Consider the following 26,271-nt stretch of genomic DNA (forward strand, 5'->3'; position numbering starts at 1 on the left):
TACATGAATGAGAAGGGAAAGAGCAGCCAGTACATGAATGAGAGATGAATAAGAAGCCAGTACATAAATGAGAAGGGAATAAGAATCCAGAGTAACTGTTACAGTGTATCAGTGCCTGTATTGAGTGTGAGCTCCCAGTAACTGTCATTCTCCAGGCTATCAGCCAATAGCAGAGCAGGGGGGTGGGATTGCTGCAGCTGAAGCTTGCAGTGTGCAGATCACATCCAGTCTGTGTTCCCCCTGCAGCAGCTGCTGGATTACCCCGAGCCCTGTCTGTAGTGCCTCTGGGATGGATACTCTGCGGGCGAGGATGCTGCACTCGGTTCCCTGGTTTATTCTGAGTGGGATGACTGCCATATGCCTCCTGCAAGGTAGGGACCCATTGCCTCTTATGCTAGTGTATATCCCCATTCTGTCATGACACTGATGATCATTAGAATGCAAGCTCTGCAGCACAGGTTAGAGCTGAAACTGCACCCCCCCCCCCCCCCCCCATGGATGTACAGACCCCAGGGAGAGGGTGAAGCTCTTGCATCACTGGTCACTTGCCTGGATGGGGTCAGTTGCAGTGATCTGCAGCTGTATCTGACCCTCTGCAATGCCACTGACACAAACAGTACTTACCGGTTGTCACAGGGTTAATAGGAGGCCGCTTGGCACACTCCTTCCTTTACAGGGGTTAATAGCATGGCACACTGCAGTGGTATACAGTGTTATGTCTTTAGGAGTAAAGGGGGCACCAGTGGCAGTACAGGAGTTCAGGGTCCATTGCTGATGAAAGCCCCCTTATTTTGGGTGCACTGTGCCCCTCTGTGTGCCAGGCAGGGGACCAGTACAGGATATGCTGCAATGAGGTGTCCTGCATCTGCACCTGAGCTGCAGGTATTGACTTGTGTGTAATCTGTGATGTCAGGAATTCAAAACTACTCTCCCAGCACTGAAACCCATCCAGGACTGATGAGATGGATCACTGCTCCTGCATCCAAAAGATAATGCACCTACTGGTGGGGGAACCCTATATGTGTATAATGCTGTTTATACACGCACGTTACAATGTGCTTGTGTTGTTCTGTGTGTTTGCCAAGAACCCCAAAGGATCACACTGTAGCCTTGGCAAGATCTGTAAAGTTAAAATAGATTGTGATACTGATATGAAGGGTATACAGTGTGCTACTGTATATGGTAACTTTTATAATCAGCCTGGACACAATTTCAGCAGCATTCATTAATAGGCAGGCAATGAAATGTTATTGTCCCTGACTTGCTTGTTAAATACCAGTTGACTCAGGTTCCCCCTCTGTCATCCATGCCTCATCACCTGTGTGGCCAGGTTAGGCACCTCAATCTATAGTGTGCCTTTTCACCACTGCATATTGTTATTCACCCTGTGCCTCTGTACACACAACCGTGCTCATTTAAAGATCAATTGCAATATGCAGTAGTTCCAAGCTATGGGGCTGGAAGGTGCAGCAGCGGATTGGGGGGGTTCCTAATAGCCCTATTATGTATCGGTAAAATATATGCTGGATGTGCTTGTAAAACATAGATTTACTTATACTCTGATATACTGGGAAGCACAATGGACTTGTACATTGTGGATTGGTGCAGGATTTGTGTACATGTTGTATCACCTGATTCCCATAAACAAGTTGATCAAAGATGGCCTTTTAATGAAGATGTGAGCAGGATATGTGCGCTTGCTCATTATCGTACGCAGCCTATTATGTGTCATCGGTCCTGGCAACAGTTGGCCGTAGGAAGCTGTTACTGCTTATTCCCTGCCTAAGTAGCCTGTTATAAATGAGCCTGACTTCAGGAACCTTTTAGGCTGCAGGATCCAGCCCTGTAAGCCCCAGATTCTGCATATTATTGCATGCACCATAGGAACCCTGATGTGATGCAGGCAGCGTGTGCCTTCTGTGTTTGTCCAGCAGAATTGGATGTTAACATAGCAAAGCTTTCTTATTTTTTATGCAGGTTACATAGAAATGTGTGCTCTGAATTGTGATAATGTTCTCTAATAATAACACTTTTCCAACAAAACCCGGGTCCGACCTTGGTTTCTTGGTAGGGTTCCAAGTTATGTTGGACTATTTCTACACTGCACTTTCAGGTATCTATGGTCAGGCTGGACTGCATTAGGTATATATATGGTCAGGCTGGACTGTGTCAGGTGGAGGTGAGGTACTGTATCTATGGTCAGGCTGGCTGCGTCAGGTGAGGGTCAGGTATCTATGGTCAGGCTGGCTGTGTCAGGTGAGGGTCAGGTATCTATGGTCAGGCTGGCTGTGTCAGGTGAGGGTCAGGTATCTATGGTCAGGCTGGCTGTGTCAGGTGAGGGTCAGGTATCTATGGTCAGGCTGTGGACTGTGTCAGGTGAGGTTCAGGTACGTATCTATGGTCAGACTGGATGCATTAGTTGAGGGTCAGGTATCTATAGTCAGGTTGGACTGCATCAGGTGAGGGTCAGGTATCTATGGTCAGACTTGATGCACCAGGTGAGGGTCATGTATCTGTGGTCAGGCTGGAGTGCTTCAGGTGAGGTTCAGGTATCTGTGGTCATGATTGACTGTGTCAGGTGAGGTTCAGGTATCTATGATCAGGCTGGACTGTGTCAGGTGTGGGTTTGGTATCTATGCTCAGGTTGGACTGCATTGGGTGTGGTTCAGGTTTCTATGGTCCTGTTGGACTGCGTCAGGTAGGGTAGGTATTTATGGTCAGGCTTGTTTGGGTCAGGTGAGGTTGTGGAATCTATGGTCACGTTGGACTGCATCAGGTGAGGGGAGGGTATCAATGGTCAGGCTGGACTGCGTCATGTGAGGTTCAGGTATCTATGGTCAGGCTGGGCTGCATCAGGTGAGATTCAGGTATCTATGGTAAGGTTGGACTGTGTCTGGTGAGGTTCAGGTATCTATGGTCAGGCTGGATTGCGTCAGGTAAGGTGAAAGTATCTATGGTCAGGCTGGACTGTGTCATGGGAGGGTCAGGTATCTATGGTCAGGCTAAACTGCATCAGGTGAGGTTCAGGTGTCTATGATCAGGCTGGACTGTGTCAGGTGAGGGTTTGGTATCTATGTTTAGGCTGGACTGCATTGGGTGTGGTTCAGGTTTCTATGGTCCTGTTGGACTGCATCAGGTAAGGGTTAGGTATCTATGGTCAGGCTGGATTGGGTAAGGTGAGGTTGAGGTATCTATGGTCACGCTGGACTGCATCAGGTGAGGGACAGTTATCTATGGTCAGGCTGGACTGCATTAGGTGAGGGACGGGTATCTATGGTCAGGCTGGACTGCGTCAGGTGAGCTTCAAGTATCTATGGTCAGGCTGGTCTGCGTCAGATGAGGATCAGGTATCTATGGTCAGACTGGACTGTTTCAGGTGAGGGTCTAGTATCTATGGTCAGGCTTTACTGGACCAGGTGAGGTTCAGGTATTTATATTCAAGATTGATTGGGTCAGGTGAGGTTCAGGTATCTAATGTCATTTTGGACTGCATCAGGTGAAGTTCAGGTGTTTATGGTCATGTGGACTGCGTTAGGTGAGGTTCAGGTATCTATGCTCAGGCTGGACTGCGTCAGGTGAGTGTCAGGTATCTATGGTCATGTTGGACTGCTTCAGGTGAAGTTCATGTATCTATTTTCAGGCTGGACTGTGTCCGGTGAGGTTCAGGTATCTATGGTCAGGCTGGACTGTGTTAGGTGAGGTTCAGGTATATATGGTCAGGCTGGACTGTGTCAGTTGAGGGTCAGTTATCTATGGTCAGGCTGGACTGCGTCAGGTGAGGGTCAGGTATCTATGGTCAGGCTGGACTGCTTCAGGTGATGTTCAGGTATCTATGGTCAGGCTGGACTGTGTCAGGTGAGGGTCAGGTATCTATGGTCATGCTGGTCTGCGTCAGGTGAGGGTCAGGTAATTATGGTCAGACTAGACTGCTTCACGTGAGGGTCGGGTATCTATGGTCAGGTTGGGCTGGGTCAGGTATCTACGGTCAGTCTTTACTGGATCAGGTAAGATTTAGGTATCTATGGTCAGACTGGATTGGGTCAGGTGAGGTTCAGGTATCTATTGTCATGTTGAACTGCATCAGGTGAAGTTCAGGTGTCTATGGTCATATTGGACTGCTTCAGATGATGTTCAGGTATCTATGGTCAGACTGGACTGCTTCAGGTGAGGGTCCAGTATCTATTGTCATATTGGACTGGGTCAGGTATCTATGGTCAGGCTTTACTGGATCAGGTGAGGTTTAGGTATCTATGGTCATGTTGGACTGCATCAGGTGAGGGTAAGATATCTATGGTCAGGCTGGACTGGGTGAGGTGAGGTTCCGGTATCTATGGTCAGGCTGGACTATGTTAGGTGTATTTCCGGTATCTATGGTCAGGCTGGACTGCATCAGGTGAGGTTCAGTTATCTATGGTCATGTTGGACTGTGTCCGGTGAGGGTCAGGTATCTATGGTCAGACTGGCCTGCGTCAGGTCAGGTAATTATGGTCAGACTAGACTGCTTCACGTGAGGGTTGGGTATCTATGGTCATGTTGGACTCTGTCAGATGAGGGTCAGGTAACTATGGTCAGGCTTTACTGGATCAGGTATCTATGGTCAGACTGGATTGGGTCAGGTGAGTTTCAGGTATCTATTGTCATGTTGACTGCATCAGGTGAAGTTCAGGTGTCTGGTCATATTGGACTGGATCAGGTGAGGTTCAGGTACAGTATCTTATGGCCAGACTGGACTGCTTCAGGTGTGGGTCCGGTATCTATGGTCATATTGGACTTGGTCAGGTATCTATGGTCAGGCTTTACTGGATCAGGTGAGGTTCAGGTATCTATGGTCATGTTGGACAGCGTCAGGTGAGGGTCAGGTATCTATGGTCAGGCTGGACTGTGTCAGATGAGGTTCAGGTATCTATGGTCATGTTGGACTGGGTCAGGTGAGGTTCCGGTATCTATGGTCAGGCTGGACTATGTTAGGTGTGTTTCCGGTATCTATGGTCAGGCTGGACTGCATCAGGTGAGGTTCAGTTATCTATGGTCATGTTGGACTGTGTCCGGTGAGGGTCAGGTATCTATGGTCATGTTGGACTGGGTCAGGTAATGTTCAGTTATCTATGGTCATATTGGACTGGGTCAGGTGAGGGTCAGGTAGCTATGGTCGGGCTTTACTGGATCAGGTGAGATTTAGGTATCTATGGTCAGACTGGATTGGGTCAGGTGAGGTTCGGGTATTTATTGTCATGTTGAACTGCATCAGGTGACGTTCAGGTGTCTATGGTCATGTTGGATTGCGTCAGGTGAGGTTCGGGTATCTATGGTCAGACTGGACTGCGTCAGGTGAGGGTCAGGTATCTATGGTCATATTGGACTGGGTCAGGTATCTATGGTCAGGCTTTACTGGATCAGGTGAGGTTCAGGTATCTATGGTCATGTTGGACTGCGTCAGGTGAGGTTCAGGTATCTATGGTCATGTTGGACTGAGTCTTGTGAGGCTCCGGTATCTATGGTCAGGCTGTTCCATGTTGGGTGTGTTTCTGGTATCTATGGTCAGGCTGGACTGCGTCAGGTGAGGTTCAGTTATCTACGATCATGTTGGACTAGATCAGGTAAGGTTCAGTTATCTATGGTCATGTTCGACTGGATTAGGTGAGGTTCAGGTATCTATGGTCATGTTGGACTGGGTCAGATGAGGGTCAGGTATACAGTATATGGTCAGGCTTTACTGGATCAGGTGAGGTTTAGGTATATACGGTCATGTTGGACTGCTTCAGGTGAGGTTCAGGTATCTATGGTCAGGCTGGACTGCGTCAGCTAAGGGTCATGTATCTATGGTCTGGCTGGACTGCATTGGGTTGGGTATCAATGGTTATGCTGGACTGCGTTGGGTGTGGTTCAGGTATCTATGGTCATGCTGGACTTTGTTGGCCTGGTTCGGGTGTCTATGGTGATGCTGGACTGCGTTTGGTGTGGATCGTGGATCTATAGTCATCCTGGACTGTGTTGGTCAGTTGATTTACAGTATGCTATGCAACCCAAACTAAGACTGGATAGAAAAGGTGACCCACAATCTACACTTACAATAGACCATGTCAGGTGGGGATTGGCAATATAGGTTCACACTGGTGTACATTGGGCGTGAGAACTGTTCAGGATAAATTCAACTGTGTTTGAGGGACGGGTAATGTCTCCATTTTTCTGCTAACAGACATAACAGAGGGGAACTTTAATCCGCGCATAAATTTGGACAGTACATGTCATTTTTATGAGAAAAAAATTACTGTCTACTGCAATGTGCAATGTCTGGTCATTTATAATTCCCTGTTATTTATATAACACGCACATATTCTGCAGCGCTTTTACAGAGAATATTTGGCCATTCACATGAGTCCCGGCCCCAGTGAGCATACATAAGCTCTCTACCACATGTCACCACACACACATATACACACAAACCTGTTTGTTGGGAGCGAAGTAGCCTACTGACTGTCAGAAACTTAAACAAGCATAGGGAGAATATACAAACTTCACTCAGTTAGGGATACGGTGGGAACCTGTACTGGGGCTATCCTCATAATGGTTTTGGAGTTCCTGGTCCCACGGACAACAATTGCAGTATGTACTAAGCCTAAGGATAGCCCCAAATCTTCATGATTTCCTATAAGAACTTATGTTTAAATCTTTTGAGAAGTCATACCAGACTCCTCTACAGGTAAAGCTGGTCACACACCTACGGATTATCTTTCCAACAGCCAATAGTTGGCAGGTTAGAATAAAAAATATGGCAACGTGGAAAAAAACAACAATGGACCAGTGGCGGCTGCAGAGTTGGGACAGAGTCAACAAGTCCCATTGCCAGCGAGTCAGTTTGAAATGGTGGCAGTGGGTGTAGTTCCCCTATTTAAATTTTCTCCTGCTCCACCAGGAGTGTTTAAGGATACTTTATCCTACAGTATTGGAAGGAGGTATCTCTCAACTCCTTTGATGATTGTACATAAAACCCCAACTGCCAAAAAAAAGTGTTTTTAGTCAGCAAACTCCCCCTCCCCTCCCCTCCCTACACACACACACACTCTCCCTTTTACCTGTACAGCTACCCTGTTCTTGTGCATCCCCACGGAGCTGAGGGGGTGAAGAGTAAAACTGTTTGCGAAGATGAGGATTCTCTTGTCTAAAGTTAACGCCATCCATGAACGCGTTCACAACGAAACCTTCAGGTTCCTCCTGCGCAAGGTCCTTCTCATCTTTCAGTTCTTTGGCCAGATTCAGGGGGAGATTCTCTAAACGAAAAATGCGGTAAAAACCCCGTTAACGGGGATTTTACTGCATTTTTAGATGCTCTAAGCATCCCCCGCCGGGTTACCGTGATGGGGGGGCATCGCCAGAAAAATCTGTCGCTGCCGCATAGAAGCCTATGGGCTTCTAACGGGAACCACCACCGCCCCACACTGACCCACCGACACCCCCTCACTCTGTGCTGCCTGGACCTGTGACCTTCTCCTACCTGCACTATCATTCTCTTCCGGATCCAGGGAGGAAGAGAGCCCGGCGCAAAAGAAGCAGCACCGGGTAATGTAGGGAGGGGAGAGACGACTCTCACCACAAAGGACAGCTCTTAACGCAAGAGCTGCCCTTTGCCATAATTATCGCATATGTTAGAGCAGTGTTTTTCAACCACTGTGCTGTGGCACACTAGTGTGCCTTGAACTGTTTTCAAGGGTGCCCCCAGATCTAGAGATGCCCAAACCAGTTCACAGCCGTCACCAGTTCAACTGTTATTTACTGTTCTCTTATTTTCATGTAAAGGGCCAATGTATTTTATTTTGGTTACCTGTGGGGACCAGTGTGATTGTTTGTTATACTGGAGCCTAAATGTTTTTTTTTTCTCCTGTGGGGTCCAATGTGTTTTGCCCTGTGGGGATCTCATGGTGTGCCTTGGCAATTTTAAAATCTTATTTAGTGTGCCGCAAGGTAAAAATGTTGAATATCACGATATTAGAGCTTATGTGATAATTATGTATGCGATGAGCGGCGAAGGGGGGTGGAGCTGGGCTGCGGATGTTTGAACATCCCGCCCTCAGACTCCTGTGATGATTCAGACCTGATTTGCAGACTTATACGGCCTACACACAGGCCGATATTAAGGCATTTTCTAAGTGATTTTGCTTAGTTTAGCAAAGTCGCTTAGCAAATGCCCTCACATCGGTGTATGTGTGGGGGCTGTATCGGCAGCCGTGCGCGTCCCCGCGCATCTTTATTGCTGGCCGAGATTGATGGACAGTGTCCATCAATCTCGGCATCGGCAGTGTTCTCCCACCGGAGAACACTGGCGCTGTCTGCTCGCTTAGCACACAGAGCTGACAGCTCGCTCTGTGTGTGGGCTGTCAGCTCTGTGTGCTAGGCGATAGCGGCGCAGCACAGCCCGACCTAGCATAGCTAGGTAGCCCTGCACACATCGGCATGTGTGTAGGGCCCATAATGCACAGGAAAAGCCCAGGCTGCGATCTAGTCCTGCAAAAATTTCAGGATGTACATGGTAATTGACAGGGAGAGGGGGTGGGAACTGACTGTTTCATGGGAGTGTCAAGGAAAAAGCAAGTGTGCCAAAGCCTTTTAGGGGAAGGTGGGTGATGTCTGAAACAACCCGGATGTGTTTGTTTTCATCACAACCTCCGAGTATAGCTGAAGTTTCCATCATTTCCCAGAGCTGCTCTTCCCTGTGTTGATGTGACTTTAATGAGAACCATGCCCATAATTATAGAAATCCCATCATCACTTTCCTCACACACACGCACTTGGACACATTTTCCCAAAGTGCAGGTTATCCAGTCCATTAGGGTTTTATCCATATTCACGGTCCCAATCCATTCCATTAACGAGGTCCACCAAGAAAGTGATTTCAGATGTGTTAAGCCTGGTGAAGTGATAAAGCACCAGCCAATCGGCTTCTAACTGTCATGTTACTGGTTGTGTTTGAAAAATTACAGGATCTGATTGGCTGCTGCATTATCACTTTCCACTTTATCACTTCTTTAGGCTTAATACATCTGTCGAGTGACTGAGAACAGTTAGGAACGCAAGCAATGCAATTTATCATCACACTTGAGCAATTCATTCCATCCTGGGTTGTAACAGGGAGAAGTAACTTTTGCAGAGGAGATAAGGTCAGCCCGGGAATATTTGCCACTTTTGCAGGCACTGTTCTGGTAACATCAGATTTGGATTTAGTACGAAATGCTATTTTTGATCATTACACCGCAATGTGGCAATGATTAATTGGATTGGGATGCATGTTACAGGGGCATTTATGATGGTGTAAAGTGGGGAGTAGAGGTAAGCGGCACAGAGTATTTCAGAAGATATTACTTTTCACAGAAGAACAGATCGTTTAAGGAAATGGGTGTCCGATTGTGTGATTTGTGCAGAGCTGGGAGTTGGGTAATGGAGTTGAGACGTGAGTTTCATATCGAGTTGGGTCAGGAACATGCTTTCAGATTACTTTGCAATGCAAAATTGACAAAACCCGTGTTTTTATTATGCACACGTGAAAAGCAAACATATGCATCTGCGGTGAAGGTCAGACCTAACCGTATTATGCTGTACAGGATCTGCAAGTACAAACAGTTCTTCACATTTTCATTAAGGGTGAATTTGGGCAATTACAATTATTGATCTTTAGTAAATGTGCATACATTGATTAAACATAAATTCCGCGATACAATATTTGGGGATCAGTGACCAAGCCCAGTGGGTATGCAGTTATTATGGCGACAGTCAATAGGTTGACAACTCTTGGTCGACAGGCAGAAGGTCTACATCAGGCCTGGCCAACCTGTGGCTCTCCAGATGTTGTCAAAATACAAATCCCATCATGCCTTGCCACAGTTTTGCTATAAGGGACTGTTAAAACTTATGCAAGGCATGCTGGGATTTGTAGTTTCACAACATCTGGAGAGCCACAGGTTGGCCTGACCTTGTCTATATGGTCAAAAGTTCAATACAAGCACATGAGAAAAAAGTTTTATTTTTTTTTTTTCATGATTTTGCTCCTAACTGCAATGTTACAGGCTGGGTTAGAAAAATGACAGGTGGGAGGTGGTTGACTGATTGTTTATCACTCTCCATTTTATCACTTTTCAAGGCTTGATCCATTTGGTTCTTAGTAAATAGACTCCCGTGTTCTCTCTGCAAGAATGTATGTTATAGTTCGCTAAAACCCTCTGCTGTGTACAGTCCTAACCCGCACGTTCCACCTGTGTTATTCCCCGCATGTCTCGTGCTCTTCCCCAAATTCTTCCCAAACTTGCCGTTCCTGATTCTGCCACATCCCATACCTACTGTATATCCCTGGACTGTCCTGGACTTGTGCGCTGCCTGTTATCCCGGAGATGCAGTGCAGCTGCTCTGGAATAATTAGTGGAAATAGTTTTCTAGAACAGCGCCATTGTATGCCGGACCGTACAGGAAGCATTAATGATGTCTGAGGACTGCAGCAACCGCTTGTCAGAGGGGGTCTCTGTCAATACCTCCCTGTAAATGTATATAAATATACTCCAGATCAGGGGTGCGGGGCATAAAATGGTGATTTTGCTGGGAGGTTGCTGTTGGCGGCATGCATCCAAGCCTCCGTTACAAAATATGCAAACTGTCCGATATATCATGTGAAGTACATTAGGTGAATATACACTGACTCGGCTGTCACTATTAAAGAGCGCAGTAATTTATGGCCGCTATTCATCATCCTGTGGAGCTGCTGAACCCTCCGGGGGTCAGTATTTGGGTCATTATCTACATGCAGAGGGCATTAACCCGGAGGTTACTTATTGGGCCAGCAATAGGAGGCAGAGGCCAGGGTGGTGGTGAAGGGGTTAATCAGAATATTGACGATGTCTCATCATTTGCAGATGACACTAAGTGACTGTACCAGATGAATGCAGGCGGAGGGAGAGCCTCTGCCAGGAGAGGGATAGAATTAATGTTGTATTGACACAAATAGCATCTTTTAGAATCGGTTGCGTAGCTGTGAAGGAGCTACTGGTGATAAAACACAATTTTCATCTCTGAGTTATCCCAAGATGACAGCAGTCCCTGATCCCAGGTTTTTTTCCCCATCTATATACAAGGATTAGTACACAATTTTATTTAATCTTCTACCTAAATTCTTAATAGGCAGAGTCGAACATATTTTCCTAGTGCTTCGGAGGTTGTGAAGATGATTTAGGGGTCAATTTATTATTTATCGGGTTCGTTACCCAAACCAGTAACTGAGATATATGCAGTTGTTTGCCTGTATTTATTGGAGCGGTTTGTTACAATGTGCTTGCAGGGACATCCGGGAAGAGCCCGTCTCAGATTCCCCACTGCTGCTAGCTAAAGGCCCATACACTCTGGGCGACTTTTAGCTCATTTTCATCATTTGAGTGACTTTCAGCTCAAATCATTGCTGGTGGATGGCTTTCCATAGCATCCCGCTGTCCACCCCTGGGAACATCGCTCAGTGTGTATGAACCTTTAATGTGGCGGAGAACTTGCCCCGCCATAAAGCAGGAATTCAATGGGTGATGACGGGAGGCAGATTTAATGCTGGGGGGGGGGGGGGGGGGGGGGTGTATTCAAGTGGGGTGTGGATCACATGAAAAAGGTTGACATGCATCATGTCAGGTCAACACAGGGAAAATGTTGGTATGGAAAAAGATCGACATGATTTCTTTAACAGTTTTTTGAGTCTGTCAACATGGACACCTCAGGGTGTGTGGAAGGCTTGTGATCAAGCAGAAACGCGTTGGTGTTTGTTTTAAAGGACATAAAGGCCGTTGGACTGGACTTTTCAATATACCATCTGAGGCTATTTTGGGACGGAATTTATTTCTTTAGTGGAACCCGGGATCCCACTGAGAAATCATCCTTCTGACTGTCCGATAAGCGACACAAATAGCCTTGATGATAAGGCCAGACACGGTATTATGCCATTTATTGTGTGTATTAGTATGTTTTGAATAAATTGTCACAGTTTTACACTATGTGCAAATATTGAATTTTTAACCGAGGTATACGAGCAGAGGAAAAAGGGAACCATATTCATATCAGACGATATCATACGAAATATCTTGCGGCCTAAGGGAAGGCTCATTTGCGGTACGGAGAATATAGATTGACTGTAGAATTTTGTATTATATATTTCATTCAAGTATCTACACTATGAATGCTGCGATTTGTTTATTCTTCTCGTTTTGAGGTATCAAAGATCTACTGACATTGGAGTCCGCCATATCTCAAGTGGGAGCGCCCTATCAGACCCTTTTTGTTTGCATCTACTACTTCTGGATAGTTTGGTGACTATCCTTTATGATAAGGCTGCACCCTTTGTTTAGAGCGCAGGTTTTTATATTGTTTTTTAGTTGTTCCTGGATTTGATTATTTGCCCGTTGATAGGAATTGTTGTATTTGTATAATTATAGCTGATATTTACACATGATTTTCTAGGGGAAGAGCAATATTGATTAGCCAATGTATAATATTTCTGCATGTGAGATGCCAGCCATTGTGTGTCCACTATGACAGGGGGGTTTATTCATTTAGCAGCAGAGCCCTGCAATCAGATAGCTAGCGTCCAGAGAGAGTGACATCCTGCCCTCTACAAGGCTGCAAATGGCTTGCAAAACCCAAGCCAATCGGCTTTTAGCTGCAACTTACTCACCATCGAATGATTTCCCAAGTGTTCTCAGTCTGTACGTAACCCAGAACCTACTCTGCCGGTGCGATAGAAACATTCTGATGGTGCCGGAGCTGACATCACACACCTGCATTGGAACACCTGGCCATGCCTCTATTTGTCTGCCTTGCAAATTTGTACAGCAGCAATCAGGTCTGAATCGGGCCCAGAATCTTGATCTGAAGCTCCTCTTTTCCTGTGTTGTCTGTTATACTCTGGGTAGGGCTGGAGGTGGGGGGCAAACTAAGCCTTATGCAGCCCACACACGTGCCGATGCCGGCGGTGCGATGCTGTACGATGGGGTGCGCGCTCCCGCGGCACCTCATCATACAGTACAAAAAGTATGTGCTGCACATACTTTTTGTACCTGCTTTTTCTAGCACAGCATCGCATCGCATGCACATCGTATGCACAAGGCATACGATGCGATGCTGTGTGTGCTAGTTAAGCCCACAACGCACGCTGAAATCGGTGCGTGTGTGGGCTGCATAAGGGGTTTATTTACTAAGAAGGTACTAAATAGGAAGTAGATTCTGATTGGTTGCCCATAGCAACATCCCATCTGCAATTGATTAAGCTACTGTAAGAAAAGCCTGATCTCTAACTTTTCCCCATCTATTTAAATAAAGCAATTCCCTAATCCAGAATATGTGCGACAGCTGAATATTTATTTTTAATTCTTTACAACCTCTTATTGTAAAATAAAGTGGAGCTAAAGGCTGGTGTTGGGGTCCCAGCATTGCATTCCGGCATATGCCGGGCACATGCATCATGTCGGGCATGCTCTTACCACTGCCAGTAGCATTCCGCCTGGTGAATCATGGCTTCCAGCAACCAGCCCTGTGGCCACTTTGTGTTAGATAGACTCATTAGTGTTGTAGAGAAGCTGAAAATTTAAGGGCTCATTAACTTATGCTCGGGTAAAATGGATGACAACCAATAGCGCACACTACTGATGTGTTCCTCGTGTGCTTTTATTAATCCAATCTATTGTATTGCTAGTGCATGTTAATGAGAAATAACACAATCATGTTACAGCGCCATAATGGAAACAATCCTGGGTGTTAGAGGATGCAACACGTACTAATGAGAGATAACGAGACCTTAATAGTTTCTGGGGGTTTTTTTCACCCGTGAGTCCGCTGCGTCGTCTCCGTTGCGGACCATGAATTAAAAATGAGATTGTTCCATATTGCTGACTGTTCTAAAAAAGCATCTGTTCTTTTTTACATTTTGGGGCGTTTAATAATAACAATGTGCCTCATAGCACTGTCATATTGCAGCATTTATGTGGGGTTATTTTTGGAACCCCGCCTATTTTCAGCACCTTTGAGACCAAGGCTTCGGAGAGTTGCATAAAGGGACCAATCAGCTTCTAACCGTTATTTCATAGACAGTGCTGGATAAATTATTGAGGCAGTTTAGTTGCTTCGGACAACTCGGCCACTTTTATCTCTCTCCAAGGGCCGGTTGTATTGTGGTGAGAGTCCGGACGCCGTGCAGGATGAGGGTTTTTTTTTTTAAAGGGGCAATCGTTAACCAGGCTAAACCATGCCTTGTAAATTACTGTCCCTTTAATAAACCTCAGCGTTCAGCATCCCGCACAACGCCCGGACTTGCATTGCATCCGGCCCTGAGGCTTGATACATCTTTTCAGGAACTCTTTAACAACGCATCTGAAGCTTCTCGCCTGACCAGTGAAGTCTGGACGGTTTCCCCATTGCTCTTTTTATATTAACAGCCATTCTGTGCCGATGGGTGAAGAATGAATTGCTGACTTGGAATTACCTATTGATTTGTAGCTAAACTGGGGATGTAGAATATCAGCTCCTTTTCCTTCTTCCTTCTATGCCGCACATGAGATACATGTTCTGCTGGCCATTCCCACCACTGTATTCTGCGCGGGATGCTTTCCAGTAGTTATACCACGCTGGGAGGTTCCTGAGGGAGAGGGTGGTGTCGGAATGCTAACAACACCTGCCAAATTCCACAGTAGGCAATGATTTACCATTTAAAAATGACATAAAACCAGGACCTCCCCAAAATCTGAGGGAGGCCCCCATTCACTATGCGACTTCTCCTTTCGGAGAAGTTGCATACAACCTCCAGTACTTGTTTCCTAGCACGGCGAACACTAAGCAAATAGCTTAGTGAGCTCTTCTGCATAGGAAAATATGGACATGCGTTGCGATGTCCATATTAAGTGCACAGGAGTGCTTATACAATGAAATATCGCATAGGATTGCATGGCACCAAATGCAATGCCATATTTCATTGTATAACCACCCATGCCATGTGATGTGATGGGTGTTTACTATGCCATTGCGTCACCCCCAGTATCCACGCCACCCCGAAGCGTGGCGAGCACAGCGGAACGCGTCCTCCGACCTTTTCATACCCCCACTATCCACGTCGGCATGGAGTTGATTTTATATAGTGTGTCGAGCCACCGAGCCCGAAGCGTGGCGAGGGGATGCGGAATACATGTAAAGTAATGCGCGGGGACGTAACCACGGCTGCACGTGTGTGACGCGTGTGACGTCACGCGAGCGGGAGCCCCGGCATGTTACTGAGTTAACCACGCTACTCTCCTAGCCCACGCCATATGTCCTAGGCGCCGAATGTTGGATGACCCCCCCTGAGCAGACTACCTGGACTGGGACCGTGAGCTCTCTCCGGCGGTATCCTTGCGGCGTGCTAAACCCGCGGGTGGAACCCTTCTGACCGCGAGTGTGTTTGCTGGGGGCACAGCTTCCGGGTGCACCGTTGAGTTCCGACGCCGACTAGCGAGGACCCCGTCGGTTGCCAGTAGAGGACGCCAAGTAATGGTAGTGAGAGTGCCGGAGCCCGGGACGGCTGACAGTGCATGGAAAGAGGGAGAGCTGGCTCCTAAGCTCCTGTGATTTACCGGCATCCATAAGACCATCGGCAGACAGCAGTCCCTGCAAGTGCAAGTGGGCACAAGTTATAAGGTACTTTGACCGCATTTCTCCTTACAAACGGAGACCCTGTTATTACAGCCTGTGAGAGAGGCTGGTACAGGGCAGAGGAGCCCCGGGTGGGAGCCGGGTCTGTTCACTGAGCAAGTGGGCCGGTGTGCATCGGCAGACAGCAGTCCCTGCAAGCGCAAGTGGGCACAAGTTATAAGGTACTTTGACCGCATTTCTCCTTACAAACGGAGACCCTGTTATTACAGCCTGTGAGAGAGGTTGGCACAGGGCAGAGGAGCCCCGGGTGGAAGCCGGGACTGTTCACTGAGCAAGTGGGCCGGTGTGCTACTTGGCAGACACGGGCAAAGCAGCATTGTAAATTCTTAAACTGTACTATAGTGCCACATGAGAATGGTACACTCATGCGACTTATGAACTCTTGCAGGATTGAATGGTGGCTGTTTTGTCTAGCCTGAGTCTCTGGACTGTCTTTTGTTTTCTTTTGAGCCTTACGTACGAGCAGACCTAGGCCGAACAGGGCTAATATAAGTATTTAACTTCATCCTAGTCTGGTTTATTATCAAGCAGCATGCCCAAAGCTGGGACCTCAGCCGCCGCAAGGCTGGAAAAGTATGCCCGAGCAAACCCCTCCCAACCCACCACCCCACAAACGACCCCCTCTAAATCTATTGTCTTGCCATCCTCCCCAGAGGTTACTCTGCAGCAAGTTTTGGACGCTGTGTCTAAATGCGAAACCCGACTTCTGGAAGAAATTAACAAAGTCCAATCAGACATAATGTTGATCAGGGACGATGCACAGAAAACTCGAGACAGGGTAATTGAGTTGGAGAAGCGCACCTCTGACATAGAGGACAGTATGACTCCCCTGCAGGCCCAGGTTAAGGCTATGTCTGGGCAAATATCAGATCTACGATTTAAGGTCACAGATTTGGAGGGTCGGTCTCGGCGAAATAATGTTCGGATCGTGGGTCTGGAAGAGCGTATAGAGGGGCGAGAACTAGAAAAATTCATAGAATCATGGCTGTTGCAAGAATTTGGGAAGGAGTCTTTTTCTCAACAGTTCTCCATTGAGAGGGCACATCGTGTTCCCACTCGCTCAGCAATTCCAGGAGGACAATCTCGAACACTGATCGTCAAATTTCTCCACTTTAAAGATCGGGACCAAGTTTTGAGACTAACTCGGGAGAAAGCCGAATTCGGCTATAAAGGGTCGAGGGTCTCTATCTATCCTGACTTTCCACAAGAGGTCCAAAGGGACAGGGCAAAATTCCGCCTTGTGAAAGCCCGGTTGAGAGAGCTGGAATTAAAATATTCAATGCAATACCCCTCTAAACTCCGTGTTGTAGCAAAGGGAGAGACTCTATTTTTCTTAACAGTAGCGGAAGCTGCTAACTGGCTGGACAAATACTATCCGGGCAATTCTAGCATGCAGTAGGAAGTGGGTTATGGGCTGAAGGAGCTCCCGGGATTAGGATGTATTATTCTTCTTTCTGGATGATATTAGTCCTTCTCTCTTCTCCTCCCTTCCCCTTTTTCTCGTCTCTTTTTCCCTTGCTTGGGAAGAGCACGGGCCCACACACTAGATAGTGGCTAGGGTGAGGAATGTGGTTATTTATAATAAAAAACAAAAAAAAAAATAAAATAAAATACAGTAGTCTTAGACATATTGGTAAAATTTTGTGCCTGGGCTCCGCCGTGCATGATGTGGTTATTAGGTAATTGTCCCTGAAGTGAAAGAATAAGGTGGTAATGGAAGGTTTGGGTATAGGTATGCCTTATGGGATAGGTTATACAGGGTGGGGGGAGGTGGGGGAGGGGGGATATATGTTAAATGTTGTTGGTATTTATTTTTTGTATATTGGTGGAATTGCTGTTTTTTTCTGTTGCGATCTTTGCTCCCCTTTTATAGTACTTCAAAGTACTTGGTCCGTTCAGCCGTTAATTGAAGCTTATGGTTAAAATAGTGACATGGAATGTCCGTGGCCTTAATGATAAGGTAAAACGGGCTCTTGTTCTCAAGTATTGTAAAACTCTGGAGGCTGACGTGATCTGCCTCCAGGAGACCCATTTGGCTAGGGAAAAATGCTGTTCTCTGAAGCGACCCTGGATTTCCCAGATGTTTCATGCTCCGTTCACGTCAGCCTCCCGAGGAGTATCAATCTTGATAAAGAGATCTGTGGTATATGAACATATTCTTGCTCAGATTGACCCAAGGGGTCGTTATGTGTTCCTTGATGGTATTTTTGGCACTACTAGGATTTCATTACTATCGATATATATTCCTCCCCCGTTTGCCTTTGATATTCTTAGAACTGCTTTAGAGTTTATAGTGGTAAGACCTGATAACCCCTTTATTTGCGTGGGAGATTTTAACATGGTAATGAACTACGGCCTTGATGTTTGGTGCCCTAGGAGCAATACTCCTATTGGTGAGAGTTCTCTTGCCAGATTCACGCTGGAGTTGGGATGGTATGAGGTCTGGCGAGAGAAGTTTCCCAATCAACGACAATACTCCTGTTACTCCCCTTCCTATAATAATTTCTCACGAATTGATATGATTTTTACATCGAGGGCTTTGGCAAATAAAATATCGCATATTGAATACAACTCAAGGGGAATTTCGGACCACTCTCCGTTGGTAATGGTCTTCGATACAGACAAAAGTCGGGGTTTTAGCTATTGGAAACTTCAACCAATTTGGCTGACCCAATTGGAAAACATCAGTGAGCTAAAAACTGACCTTGAGGGGTTCTTTGGGTTCAATATAGACTCGGCCAAAGCAGGGAGTGTTTGGGACTCATCCAAGGCATATTTACGAGGTACCCTGATCAAAAAGATAGCATATGCCAGGAAACAATTAGAGAGCAAGGCCTTGTTATTAGAGAATACAATGACGGACTTAGAACAAACCTATATACTAAATCATTCGGACCTGGTTAAACAGGAGTGGTTACTGGCACAACGGGCCTGGGTCACACACCTACAGGAGATGGCCAAGTTCCGGTTATTGAAAGATTCACAAAAAACGTATTTAATGGCGGACAGGGCTGGCAAACTGATGGCCTATATGGCAAAATCGGACGAACCCCCTAGGATAATTTCTAAAATCTGTTCTCCCGAAGGAGAAACGATTAATGAAACCTCAAAAATAACTGAAGTATTTGTTGATCATTATAAAGAAATATATTTTTCTAAACTAACCCCTAACTACAACAATAGCTTGGCCTATCTGAGGGCCATTGATCTGCCAGCTCTGTCAGACCAAGATAGGGAAAGCTTAGATCTACCAATTACGTTGGGAGAGGTCGATTGTGCAATAAGTAACGTAGCTTCCGGAAAGGCCCCAGGTATTGACGGCCTACCAGTAGAGATATATAAGCTCTTCAGAGACACTTTGTCCAGTAGATTATTGTATTTCTTTCAGGAAATGGAAAAAGAAGGCCAACTATCCCAATCGATGACCGAGGCAGTCATCACAGTGATACTCAAAAAGGGAAAAGACCCCTTAAGGGCAGACTCCTATAGACCCATTTCGCTGCTTACGGTCGATGCCAAGGTGTACGCAACAATTTTGGCCAATAGAATTGGAGAGGTCCTAGACAAATTAGTCCATATCGACCAAACAGGTTTTAGGAAAGGGAAATCCACTTCTATAAATGTTCGAAGAGTCTTTTCTTACCTACAGGCGAGAAAGATGATGGGAGCAGAGACCGCCTTGGCCTCGTTTGATACAAACAAGGCCTTTGACTCCTTGGAGTGGCCTTATTTAAGGACCACTCTGGAGGTATTTGGCTTTGGGCCATGCTTCATTAAAAGGATCCTTATGATTTATTATAACCCCACAGCTCGAATTACTATTAATGGATTTGTATCGGACCCGTTTCCTATATACCGTGGGACGAGGCAGGGTTGCCCGCTCTCCCCCTCGCTGTTCTCTCTGGCCATAGAGCCAGTCGCTTGTTGCCTGAGAAACACACTGGGGCTGGGAGATCCGGGCGGGGGGGCTGGCAACCTTGTCTCGCTCTTTGCGGATGATTTACTTGTGGGGATGGCAAATTACAGGCAGGACCTCCCCCTGGTGATGCAAGTCCTCCATGAATTTGGCCTGTATTCAGGATTAACAATAAACAGGAGTAAATCGCATTTGCTAGTGGATAATGAGACACGGGTGGAACCCGATATGGTTATCGATATACCGAGGGTAGAAAGATTTGAATACTTGGGGGTAGTAATCTCCAAGGATACAAGAGACTATGTCAAATACAATATAGACCCAGTAATTGCCCTAATTAGATCTAAATGTAAGAATTGGCTCAAACTACCTTTGACTATAATAGGAAGGGTAAATCTCATCAAAATGATGATCCTACCAAAAATATTGCACCTCATGCAACATTCCCCTGTATATATCTCAGAGGTGATATTTAAGAAAATAAATGGGATAATAATCCCCTTTATATGGAGAAATAAAAGACCGCGAGTTAAATTAACTACACTTATGAGACCACGTGACCTTGGAGGACTCTCGCTCCCCAACTTTAAACTATACTACCTCTCAACGCAATTGGTTCACCTTCGAGACTGGGTTGTAGAGCCGTGTAATTCAGTAGAACTGCTAAAGTTAATAAATAAGACCATGCCAGGCTACTCCCCAATACAAGCTATCTTGACGGGTAAATGTCGTAAGAAATATCCCCCAATCCTCACCCAATCAATAAAAATTTGGAATTGGATCTCTAGAACAATAGGTTATAAAGATATTGACCCTGAAACAAGTCTTTCCTCTTTGGACTCTTTTAAGAATATTAGAATACATCAGGGAATGGCAGCTTGGTCCCAGTTTGGTATAACTAATGTCGGCCATGTGGTTATGCAGGATGGGGTTAAAACATTTGCCCAACTCCAAGAGGAATTTCAAATCCCAAATAGCATGTTCTTTCGCTTCCTGCAGCTCAGAAGTGCAATGGAAGAACATTTGCACGTATCCTCTAGTATCATAAAAGATCACCCAGTTAAAATATTCCTACGGAACTTGGGACCGAATAAAGGTGTATCCAAATGTTATAAGTATAGTTCATCCATACTGATGACCCCTGGCCTACATGACCTTATGACAAAGTGGTCCAAGGAAATTCCTGACCTCACATCAGACGATTGGGATAGGGCTTTGGCCATACCCAATTTAGCTACTACTTCCCTTAGGACTCAACAAATCCAATTTAATATACTGCACCGCACCTATATTACTCCGACTAAAATTAAAAAGTTTGCAACGGATAAAAACGACTTCTGTCCAAAATGTAGAGCGGCAGGTGGTGACTTTTGGCACCTAATGTGGCTTTGCCCAACTTTACAAAAATTCTGGAAGGAAGTGACGGAAGTGTTGATAAACTTAGGTCTCCCTCCAGGGGAAATATGCCTCAAGGCATTAATACTGGGGGTATGGTCTAGGTCTGGGGTGGCATCGGACTTAAGGCAACTGGCCATTAACCTCGGAGCACTTGCCAAGACCTGTATCGCCAGACTGTGGATGGCAGAAAAAGCACCGGACACTAATGACTGGGTTAGGTTGGTTAACTATACGTTTGAACAAGAGAGAGCTGCGTATCTATCTAGAAATAATATTGGTAAATTTCACGCAACATGGGATAAATGGTATTTTTCTTTATACTCTAAAAGAGTTTCAGATCTTACTTAACACGCTAAAATGGGGATGTTATCACTCCGTTTTGATAAAAAAAAAAAAAAAAAAAAAAAAAGTTTTCTTCTTTACTTATAAAAAGTCACTATGAACAGACGGACTTCACGAATGCACTCAGGCGCATAATTTTTAGCACAATGATATAAAATAATTAGATTAACTTAGGTTAACTTAATAATACGAATAATAGCACTACCTGATAGAACTTTTGTAACACTAGTAAATATAAATTAAAATCAATATTAAGGATAGACTTAAAACTCCCCAGTTATTAGGCTGAGAAGTGAAACAAGGTACAAGGATCCGGGAAGGGGATATAGGGTGGGAGAAGAAAGGTGGGCCACTCGAATTATCTGTAATAGGCAGCTATAAGGGGTTTGAAGATAAAGGGGTCCAGGGGGGCATAGGGTCCTGGCAGGGAGGGGTAGCAATTCACCAAATGCTGTTTGTATGTTATGTAACTTTGTGTCTGTTATTTTTGTATGTGAAAAAGTACTGTAAAAGAAATTTTTATATTATGTACCTTTTTGAAAAGCTAATAAAGAGAAAGATAAAAAAAAAAAAAAAAGTAATGCGCGTCCCCTGGCGGGGCTCGCTGCGCTCGCCACGTTTGGGCTCGGTGGCTCGCTGCGCTCGCCACACTATAGAAATTCAACTCCACGCCAACGTGGATAGTGGGGGTATGAAAAGGTCGGAGGACGCGTCCCGCCGACCCTCGTGGGACTCCCTGCGCTCGCCACGCTTTGGGGTGGCGTGGATAGTGGGGGAACACATTCACACCAGCCATATCATACATCTGAAAATATGGAAAATCGCATGCAAAAAGCGCATACGATGCGATTTCACTACGTTAGCGTACGTAGAAAATCTGGGCGCCGTGCTAGGAAACAAGTACCCAATCCCCAGTGAATCGCTCGGCAACTTCCAAGGTGGCAGGATTGCATACAATACATTTTAATTGCTTTTGCATCCCATTGTTGGTGATCGGCACGCCGAGGTAGGTTGCTGCGGCATTAATGGAACAAAGAGAACCATATCTCCATAGGTATGCTGCCCTTTTGAGTACAATGTACAGTATCGTATGTGATTCCAGCAAGGCTTGCGGGATCCATTAAATCTATAGTGCTTGGGATCTCTGGCTCCGATCCGATGAGACTAGTCCACGAATCAGATCTGATGCGGAGCTGAAACACATGGTTTGCCACTTTTGATCCGATTTCTCAGATCGATCCTTCGGAATTGGATGAAAAGTGTGAGGCTTCTCGGCTCCCGGTTGCGGAAATGTTAACATCATTGTGTGAACTGTGAGTATTCTGCCATGTCATTTCACTTATGCAAATTTTTTATTGTTGTAGCGAAAGCTAGGAATTTGTCACCCGGGGCCAGGCGGTAATTTGGCCCGACTCAGTACAAGTATGGATATCACATCCAGCACCCATTGTACGTGCCCCACGGGTGCCGAACAGGGTCTCGACAGTCATTTACCCGACGTCGGGATCCCGACTGTTAAAACACCAACAGACGGGTTCCCGACGGCCACCGGCTACTCTCCCTTGTGGGGGTCCACGACCCCCATAGAGGGAAAAAAGAATAGGTGGCGAGCGTAGCGAGCCACCTTGCACGCAGCGTGGCGTGCGCAACGAGCCCACAAGGGGCTTTGTTGTGCTCGCCATGCTGTCTGAGTCCGGCTAGTCGGGATCCTGACGTCGGGGTAATGACTGTCGGGATCCCCGTGCCCCACTAGCCCCCTCCCCCTAGTTGCCGGAGCCATTATCTGGGACATTGGTTTCTCTGTATTTTCACTGTGATAACATTTGCCGCTGCACTACCCTAGGTGGTAGCGTCGACTACAAGGGGGAGTATACCCAGACATAATGTATCAGTGTACCCAGACAGTGACACAGAGTGCTGTGCACAGTACATGTGACAACCACTTACTGATTTGATCATTCTGTGCTGTGCTCAGCTCGGCGATGAAGGTCTGTACGTGACACCATCAGGCTGTTACAGGACTGTGTTTTATGTCTGCTCATCCCCCGAGCTGGTGAGTGACAGTAGTATCCGCAGCCTGATTTTGTCTTTAAAAAAAGAAGCTCCAATATGGCAATCATGGCGTATTATTTCAGAACGTAAACACTCAGCACCTGCTCCTCTGATCTGGCTCCTGTTTCTCATCCAGTTATCTTTCCGATGAATTGGCTGCAAATTGAAATCTTCCCTGTGTATTATGTACAACACCACTTCTTCCCTTCTTCTGAGCATTGGAACTGGTTTGTAAGATAGGCTCCCTTCTTATAGCGCCCAATTGACACCAGCGCGATAATAAAGAGGCTGACATCTTACAGTAAAACAAATATATAAAGTTCTGCTAAATCCAGCAAAATATTCTGATTGTATTGTGAATTGTAGTATGTAGTGCTGTAACTAGGACTATTGGCGCCCTGTACTGACCCTGCCCCCTTTGTGTGTGACATCATACACAAGGGACAGGAATCCGCAGTGATCTACGGTATCGGATTGCTGGGGGGGGGACTACTGCCATGCTACTGGCCCTGCAAGCCAGACGCGTGGGCAGTGGGTCAGTTGACAGTGCACCTATAGAACCAGCGAGCCCTGGTCGCACCCATGGTATCGCCCAGCGTTTTATGGGCATTCCCATGAAAATTTGCCGGTGACGTGGGTTCGGAGGGCCGGTAGCGGATGTCAGCTTCCTGCCCTCTTCCCGTACAGGGAGCCGCAGATCTAAGACCAACAGACACTGACTTAGAATTGCTAGTGCTGGGAAAAGCATTAGATGGTCGACGACCATCTAATGAATTCACCCCCTCACGCAAGCTGCAAATGGATGTGTTTGCAAAATATCCATTTGCATGCATGCAGAGCGATTCGCAGTGCGTGTGGTAACCAGACATGCGGGCGGCGTTTAAATTACTTGCAAAGCTGCAAATTTTGCAGTCAACCAGAATCACCCCCATGGTGACGCTATTATCATGTAGTGTAGGACCACCAGAGCAGAGACTCCGTGCCGTGGCTGGTGGCTTACCATACATTTGCAAATATACGTAACAGAGATCTCTCCATTTCTCTTATTATGTGGGATGTATATCTCATTGTCCGACCCATTGCATTGTGCTGGGGTTTCCCGTTAGTTCTTTTCATGAATATAGCCAGTTTCATACCTGCCTAATGAGCAGCGCTGCACTTTGAAAGGTCAATATTACAGCACCAGTCATGTGTGGCTGAGAATATAAAACTCCTTTAAAAATACAATTAGCACCGCATACCCAGAGTTCCTCATTTTGCAAAAGAAAAAGACAAAGGTAATCTGTGGATAGCCTGGCATTATAGCCTGGGCTCACTGTGTAGCCATGGCACTTATAGGGTACACGGTCCCGCAAGACAAGACAAGAGGGAAGATACAGGCGAGTCCCCTAGATCAGATCCTACCTTGAGAGTGTTCCTGCGAGGAGACTGTTCCCAGCGTATCCGGTCAACGGCGCCTAGATCAACGATGACGTGGTCCACCACTATTGGTCTAGTTAGACGCCTAAAGATAGTCAACAGCGTTATCGACTGTAACGAAAGTTAGAAGCAAGCGTTAGATCTACAGGAATGTGGTATTTAGTCGACCACATCTAGACGCTGTCAATCAGCTACACCAGAACCGCACTCAGCACCCCAAGTTGTACCACCCTCCCCCAAGACACATACATGCAGCATGATATAGTGGGAAAGGGATAATGAAGGTGTATTTCAGCATGAATCATACCACCACGGGCAGCACGGACGGTGTAGTGCTTAGCATTACTGCTTCACAGCGCTGAGGTCATGGGTTCCATTTCCACCATGGCCCTAACTGTGCAGAGTTTGTATATTTTCCTCGTGCTTGCGTGGTTTTCCTCCCACAACCCAAAAATATACTGGTAGGTTTATTGGCTCCCAACAAATTAACTGTCTGTGCGTGTACATGTGTTAGGGAATATAGATTGTAAGCTCCTTTGGGGCAGGAACTGATGTGAATGTTCTAATACTCTCTGTACAGCGCTGCGGAATATGTGCGTGATATATATACACTGCCAGGAAGCCGCAGCACTCGGGTCTTGCAAATAGATCAAACATGAGCCAATATACTCGTTGACGTTTCAGCCTTTATTAAGGCTGTTATCAAAACAGCTTACATGACAAATACGTGAACACTCACCCCTATTGTAGTGCAGATTCACCGTGTTCACACAGAGTCAGCGGCACTTCCAGGCGCATGTCGGTGACATCACCGCTCAGTTAGACGGTTGCCAAGGTAACGTAGGCAACAAGTGTACTATGTGGAAAAAGAAAGGTTCAAAACCATGAAATAAGTAATAACCTGCAGTAATTAACTCCAACAAAGTGTTTGTACAACATATGGTGATGAAGAAGTAATTTGTTGGAGTAAATTACTGCACGTTATTACTTACTGTATTTCATGGTTTTGAACCTTTCTTTTTCCACATAGTACACTTGTTGCCTATGTTACCTTGGCAACCGTCTAACTGAGCGGTGATGTCACCGACATGCGCCTGGAAGTGCCGCTGACTCTGTGTGAACACGGTGAATCTGCACTACAATAGGGGTGAGTGTTCACTTATTTGTCATGTAAGCTATTTTGATAAAAGCCTTAATAAAGACTGAAATGTCAATAAATGTAATAAATAAATGAATCACATCATAAAGGCATGGCTGTAGCAATCACATAAGGCTCTGGGTTGTCTAACTTGCTACAGTCTAGTACAATGGTTATACACTTAAGCTAATTAAGAGACTGATCCTGGATGTAGGGGGATGGTTGATTCTCATTTTAACCTATGACATGCTTTTCTGGTGTTTGACAAATTTATAAGTGATGCACAGTTCAACTTTCCTGCATATACCAGAGGTGTGTA

General features: G+C 46.0%; 1 protein-coding gene across 6 annotated transcripts in view; it reads left to right on the forward strand.

Moving 5' to 3' along the window:
• Positions 1-211: 211 nt before the first annotated feature.
• Positions 212-26,271, forward strand: part of NTM (neurotrimin) — a 690,049-nt gene continuing 663,989 nt past the window's right edge. For 5 of the 6 annotated variants that reach the window (XM_083162887.1, XM_083162888.1, XM_083162889.1 and 2 more), the window contains exon 1: positions 212-371. In XM_083162887.1, coding sequence (XP_083019013.1) covers positions 290-371 — 82 coding nt within the window. In that variant the 5' untranslated portion in view covers positions 212-289. The remainder of the gene's footprint in view (positions 372-26,271) is intronic. The other variant, XM_083162893.1, reaches the window with a different exon arrangement.

Source organism: Crinia signifera, chromosome 19 (assembly GCF_055691185.1).
Source record: "Crinia signifera chromosome 19, ASM5569118v1, whole genome shotgun sequence".
Lineage (NCBI taxonomy): Eukaryota > Metazoa > Chordata > Amphibia > Anura > Myobatrachidae > Crinia > Crinia signifera.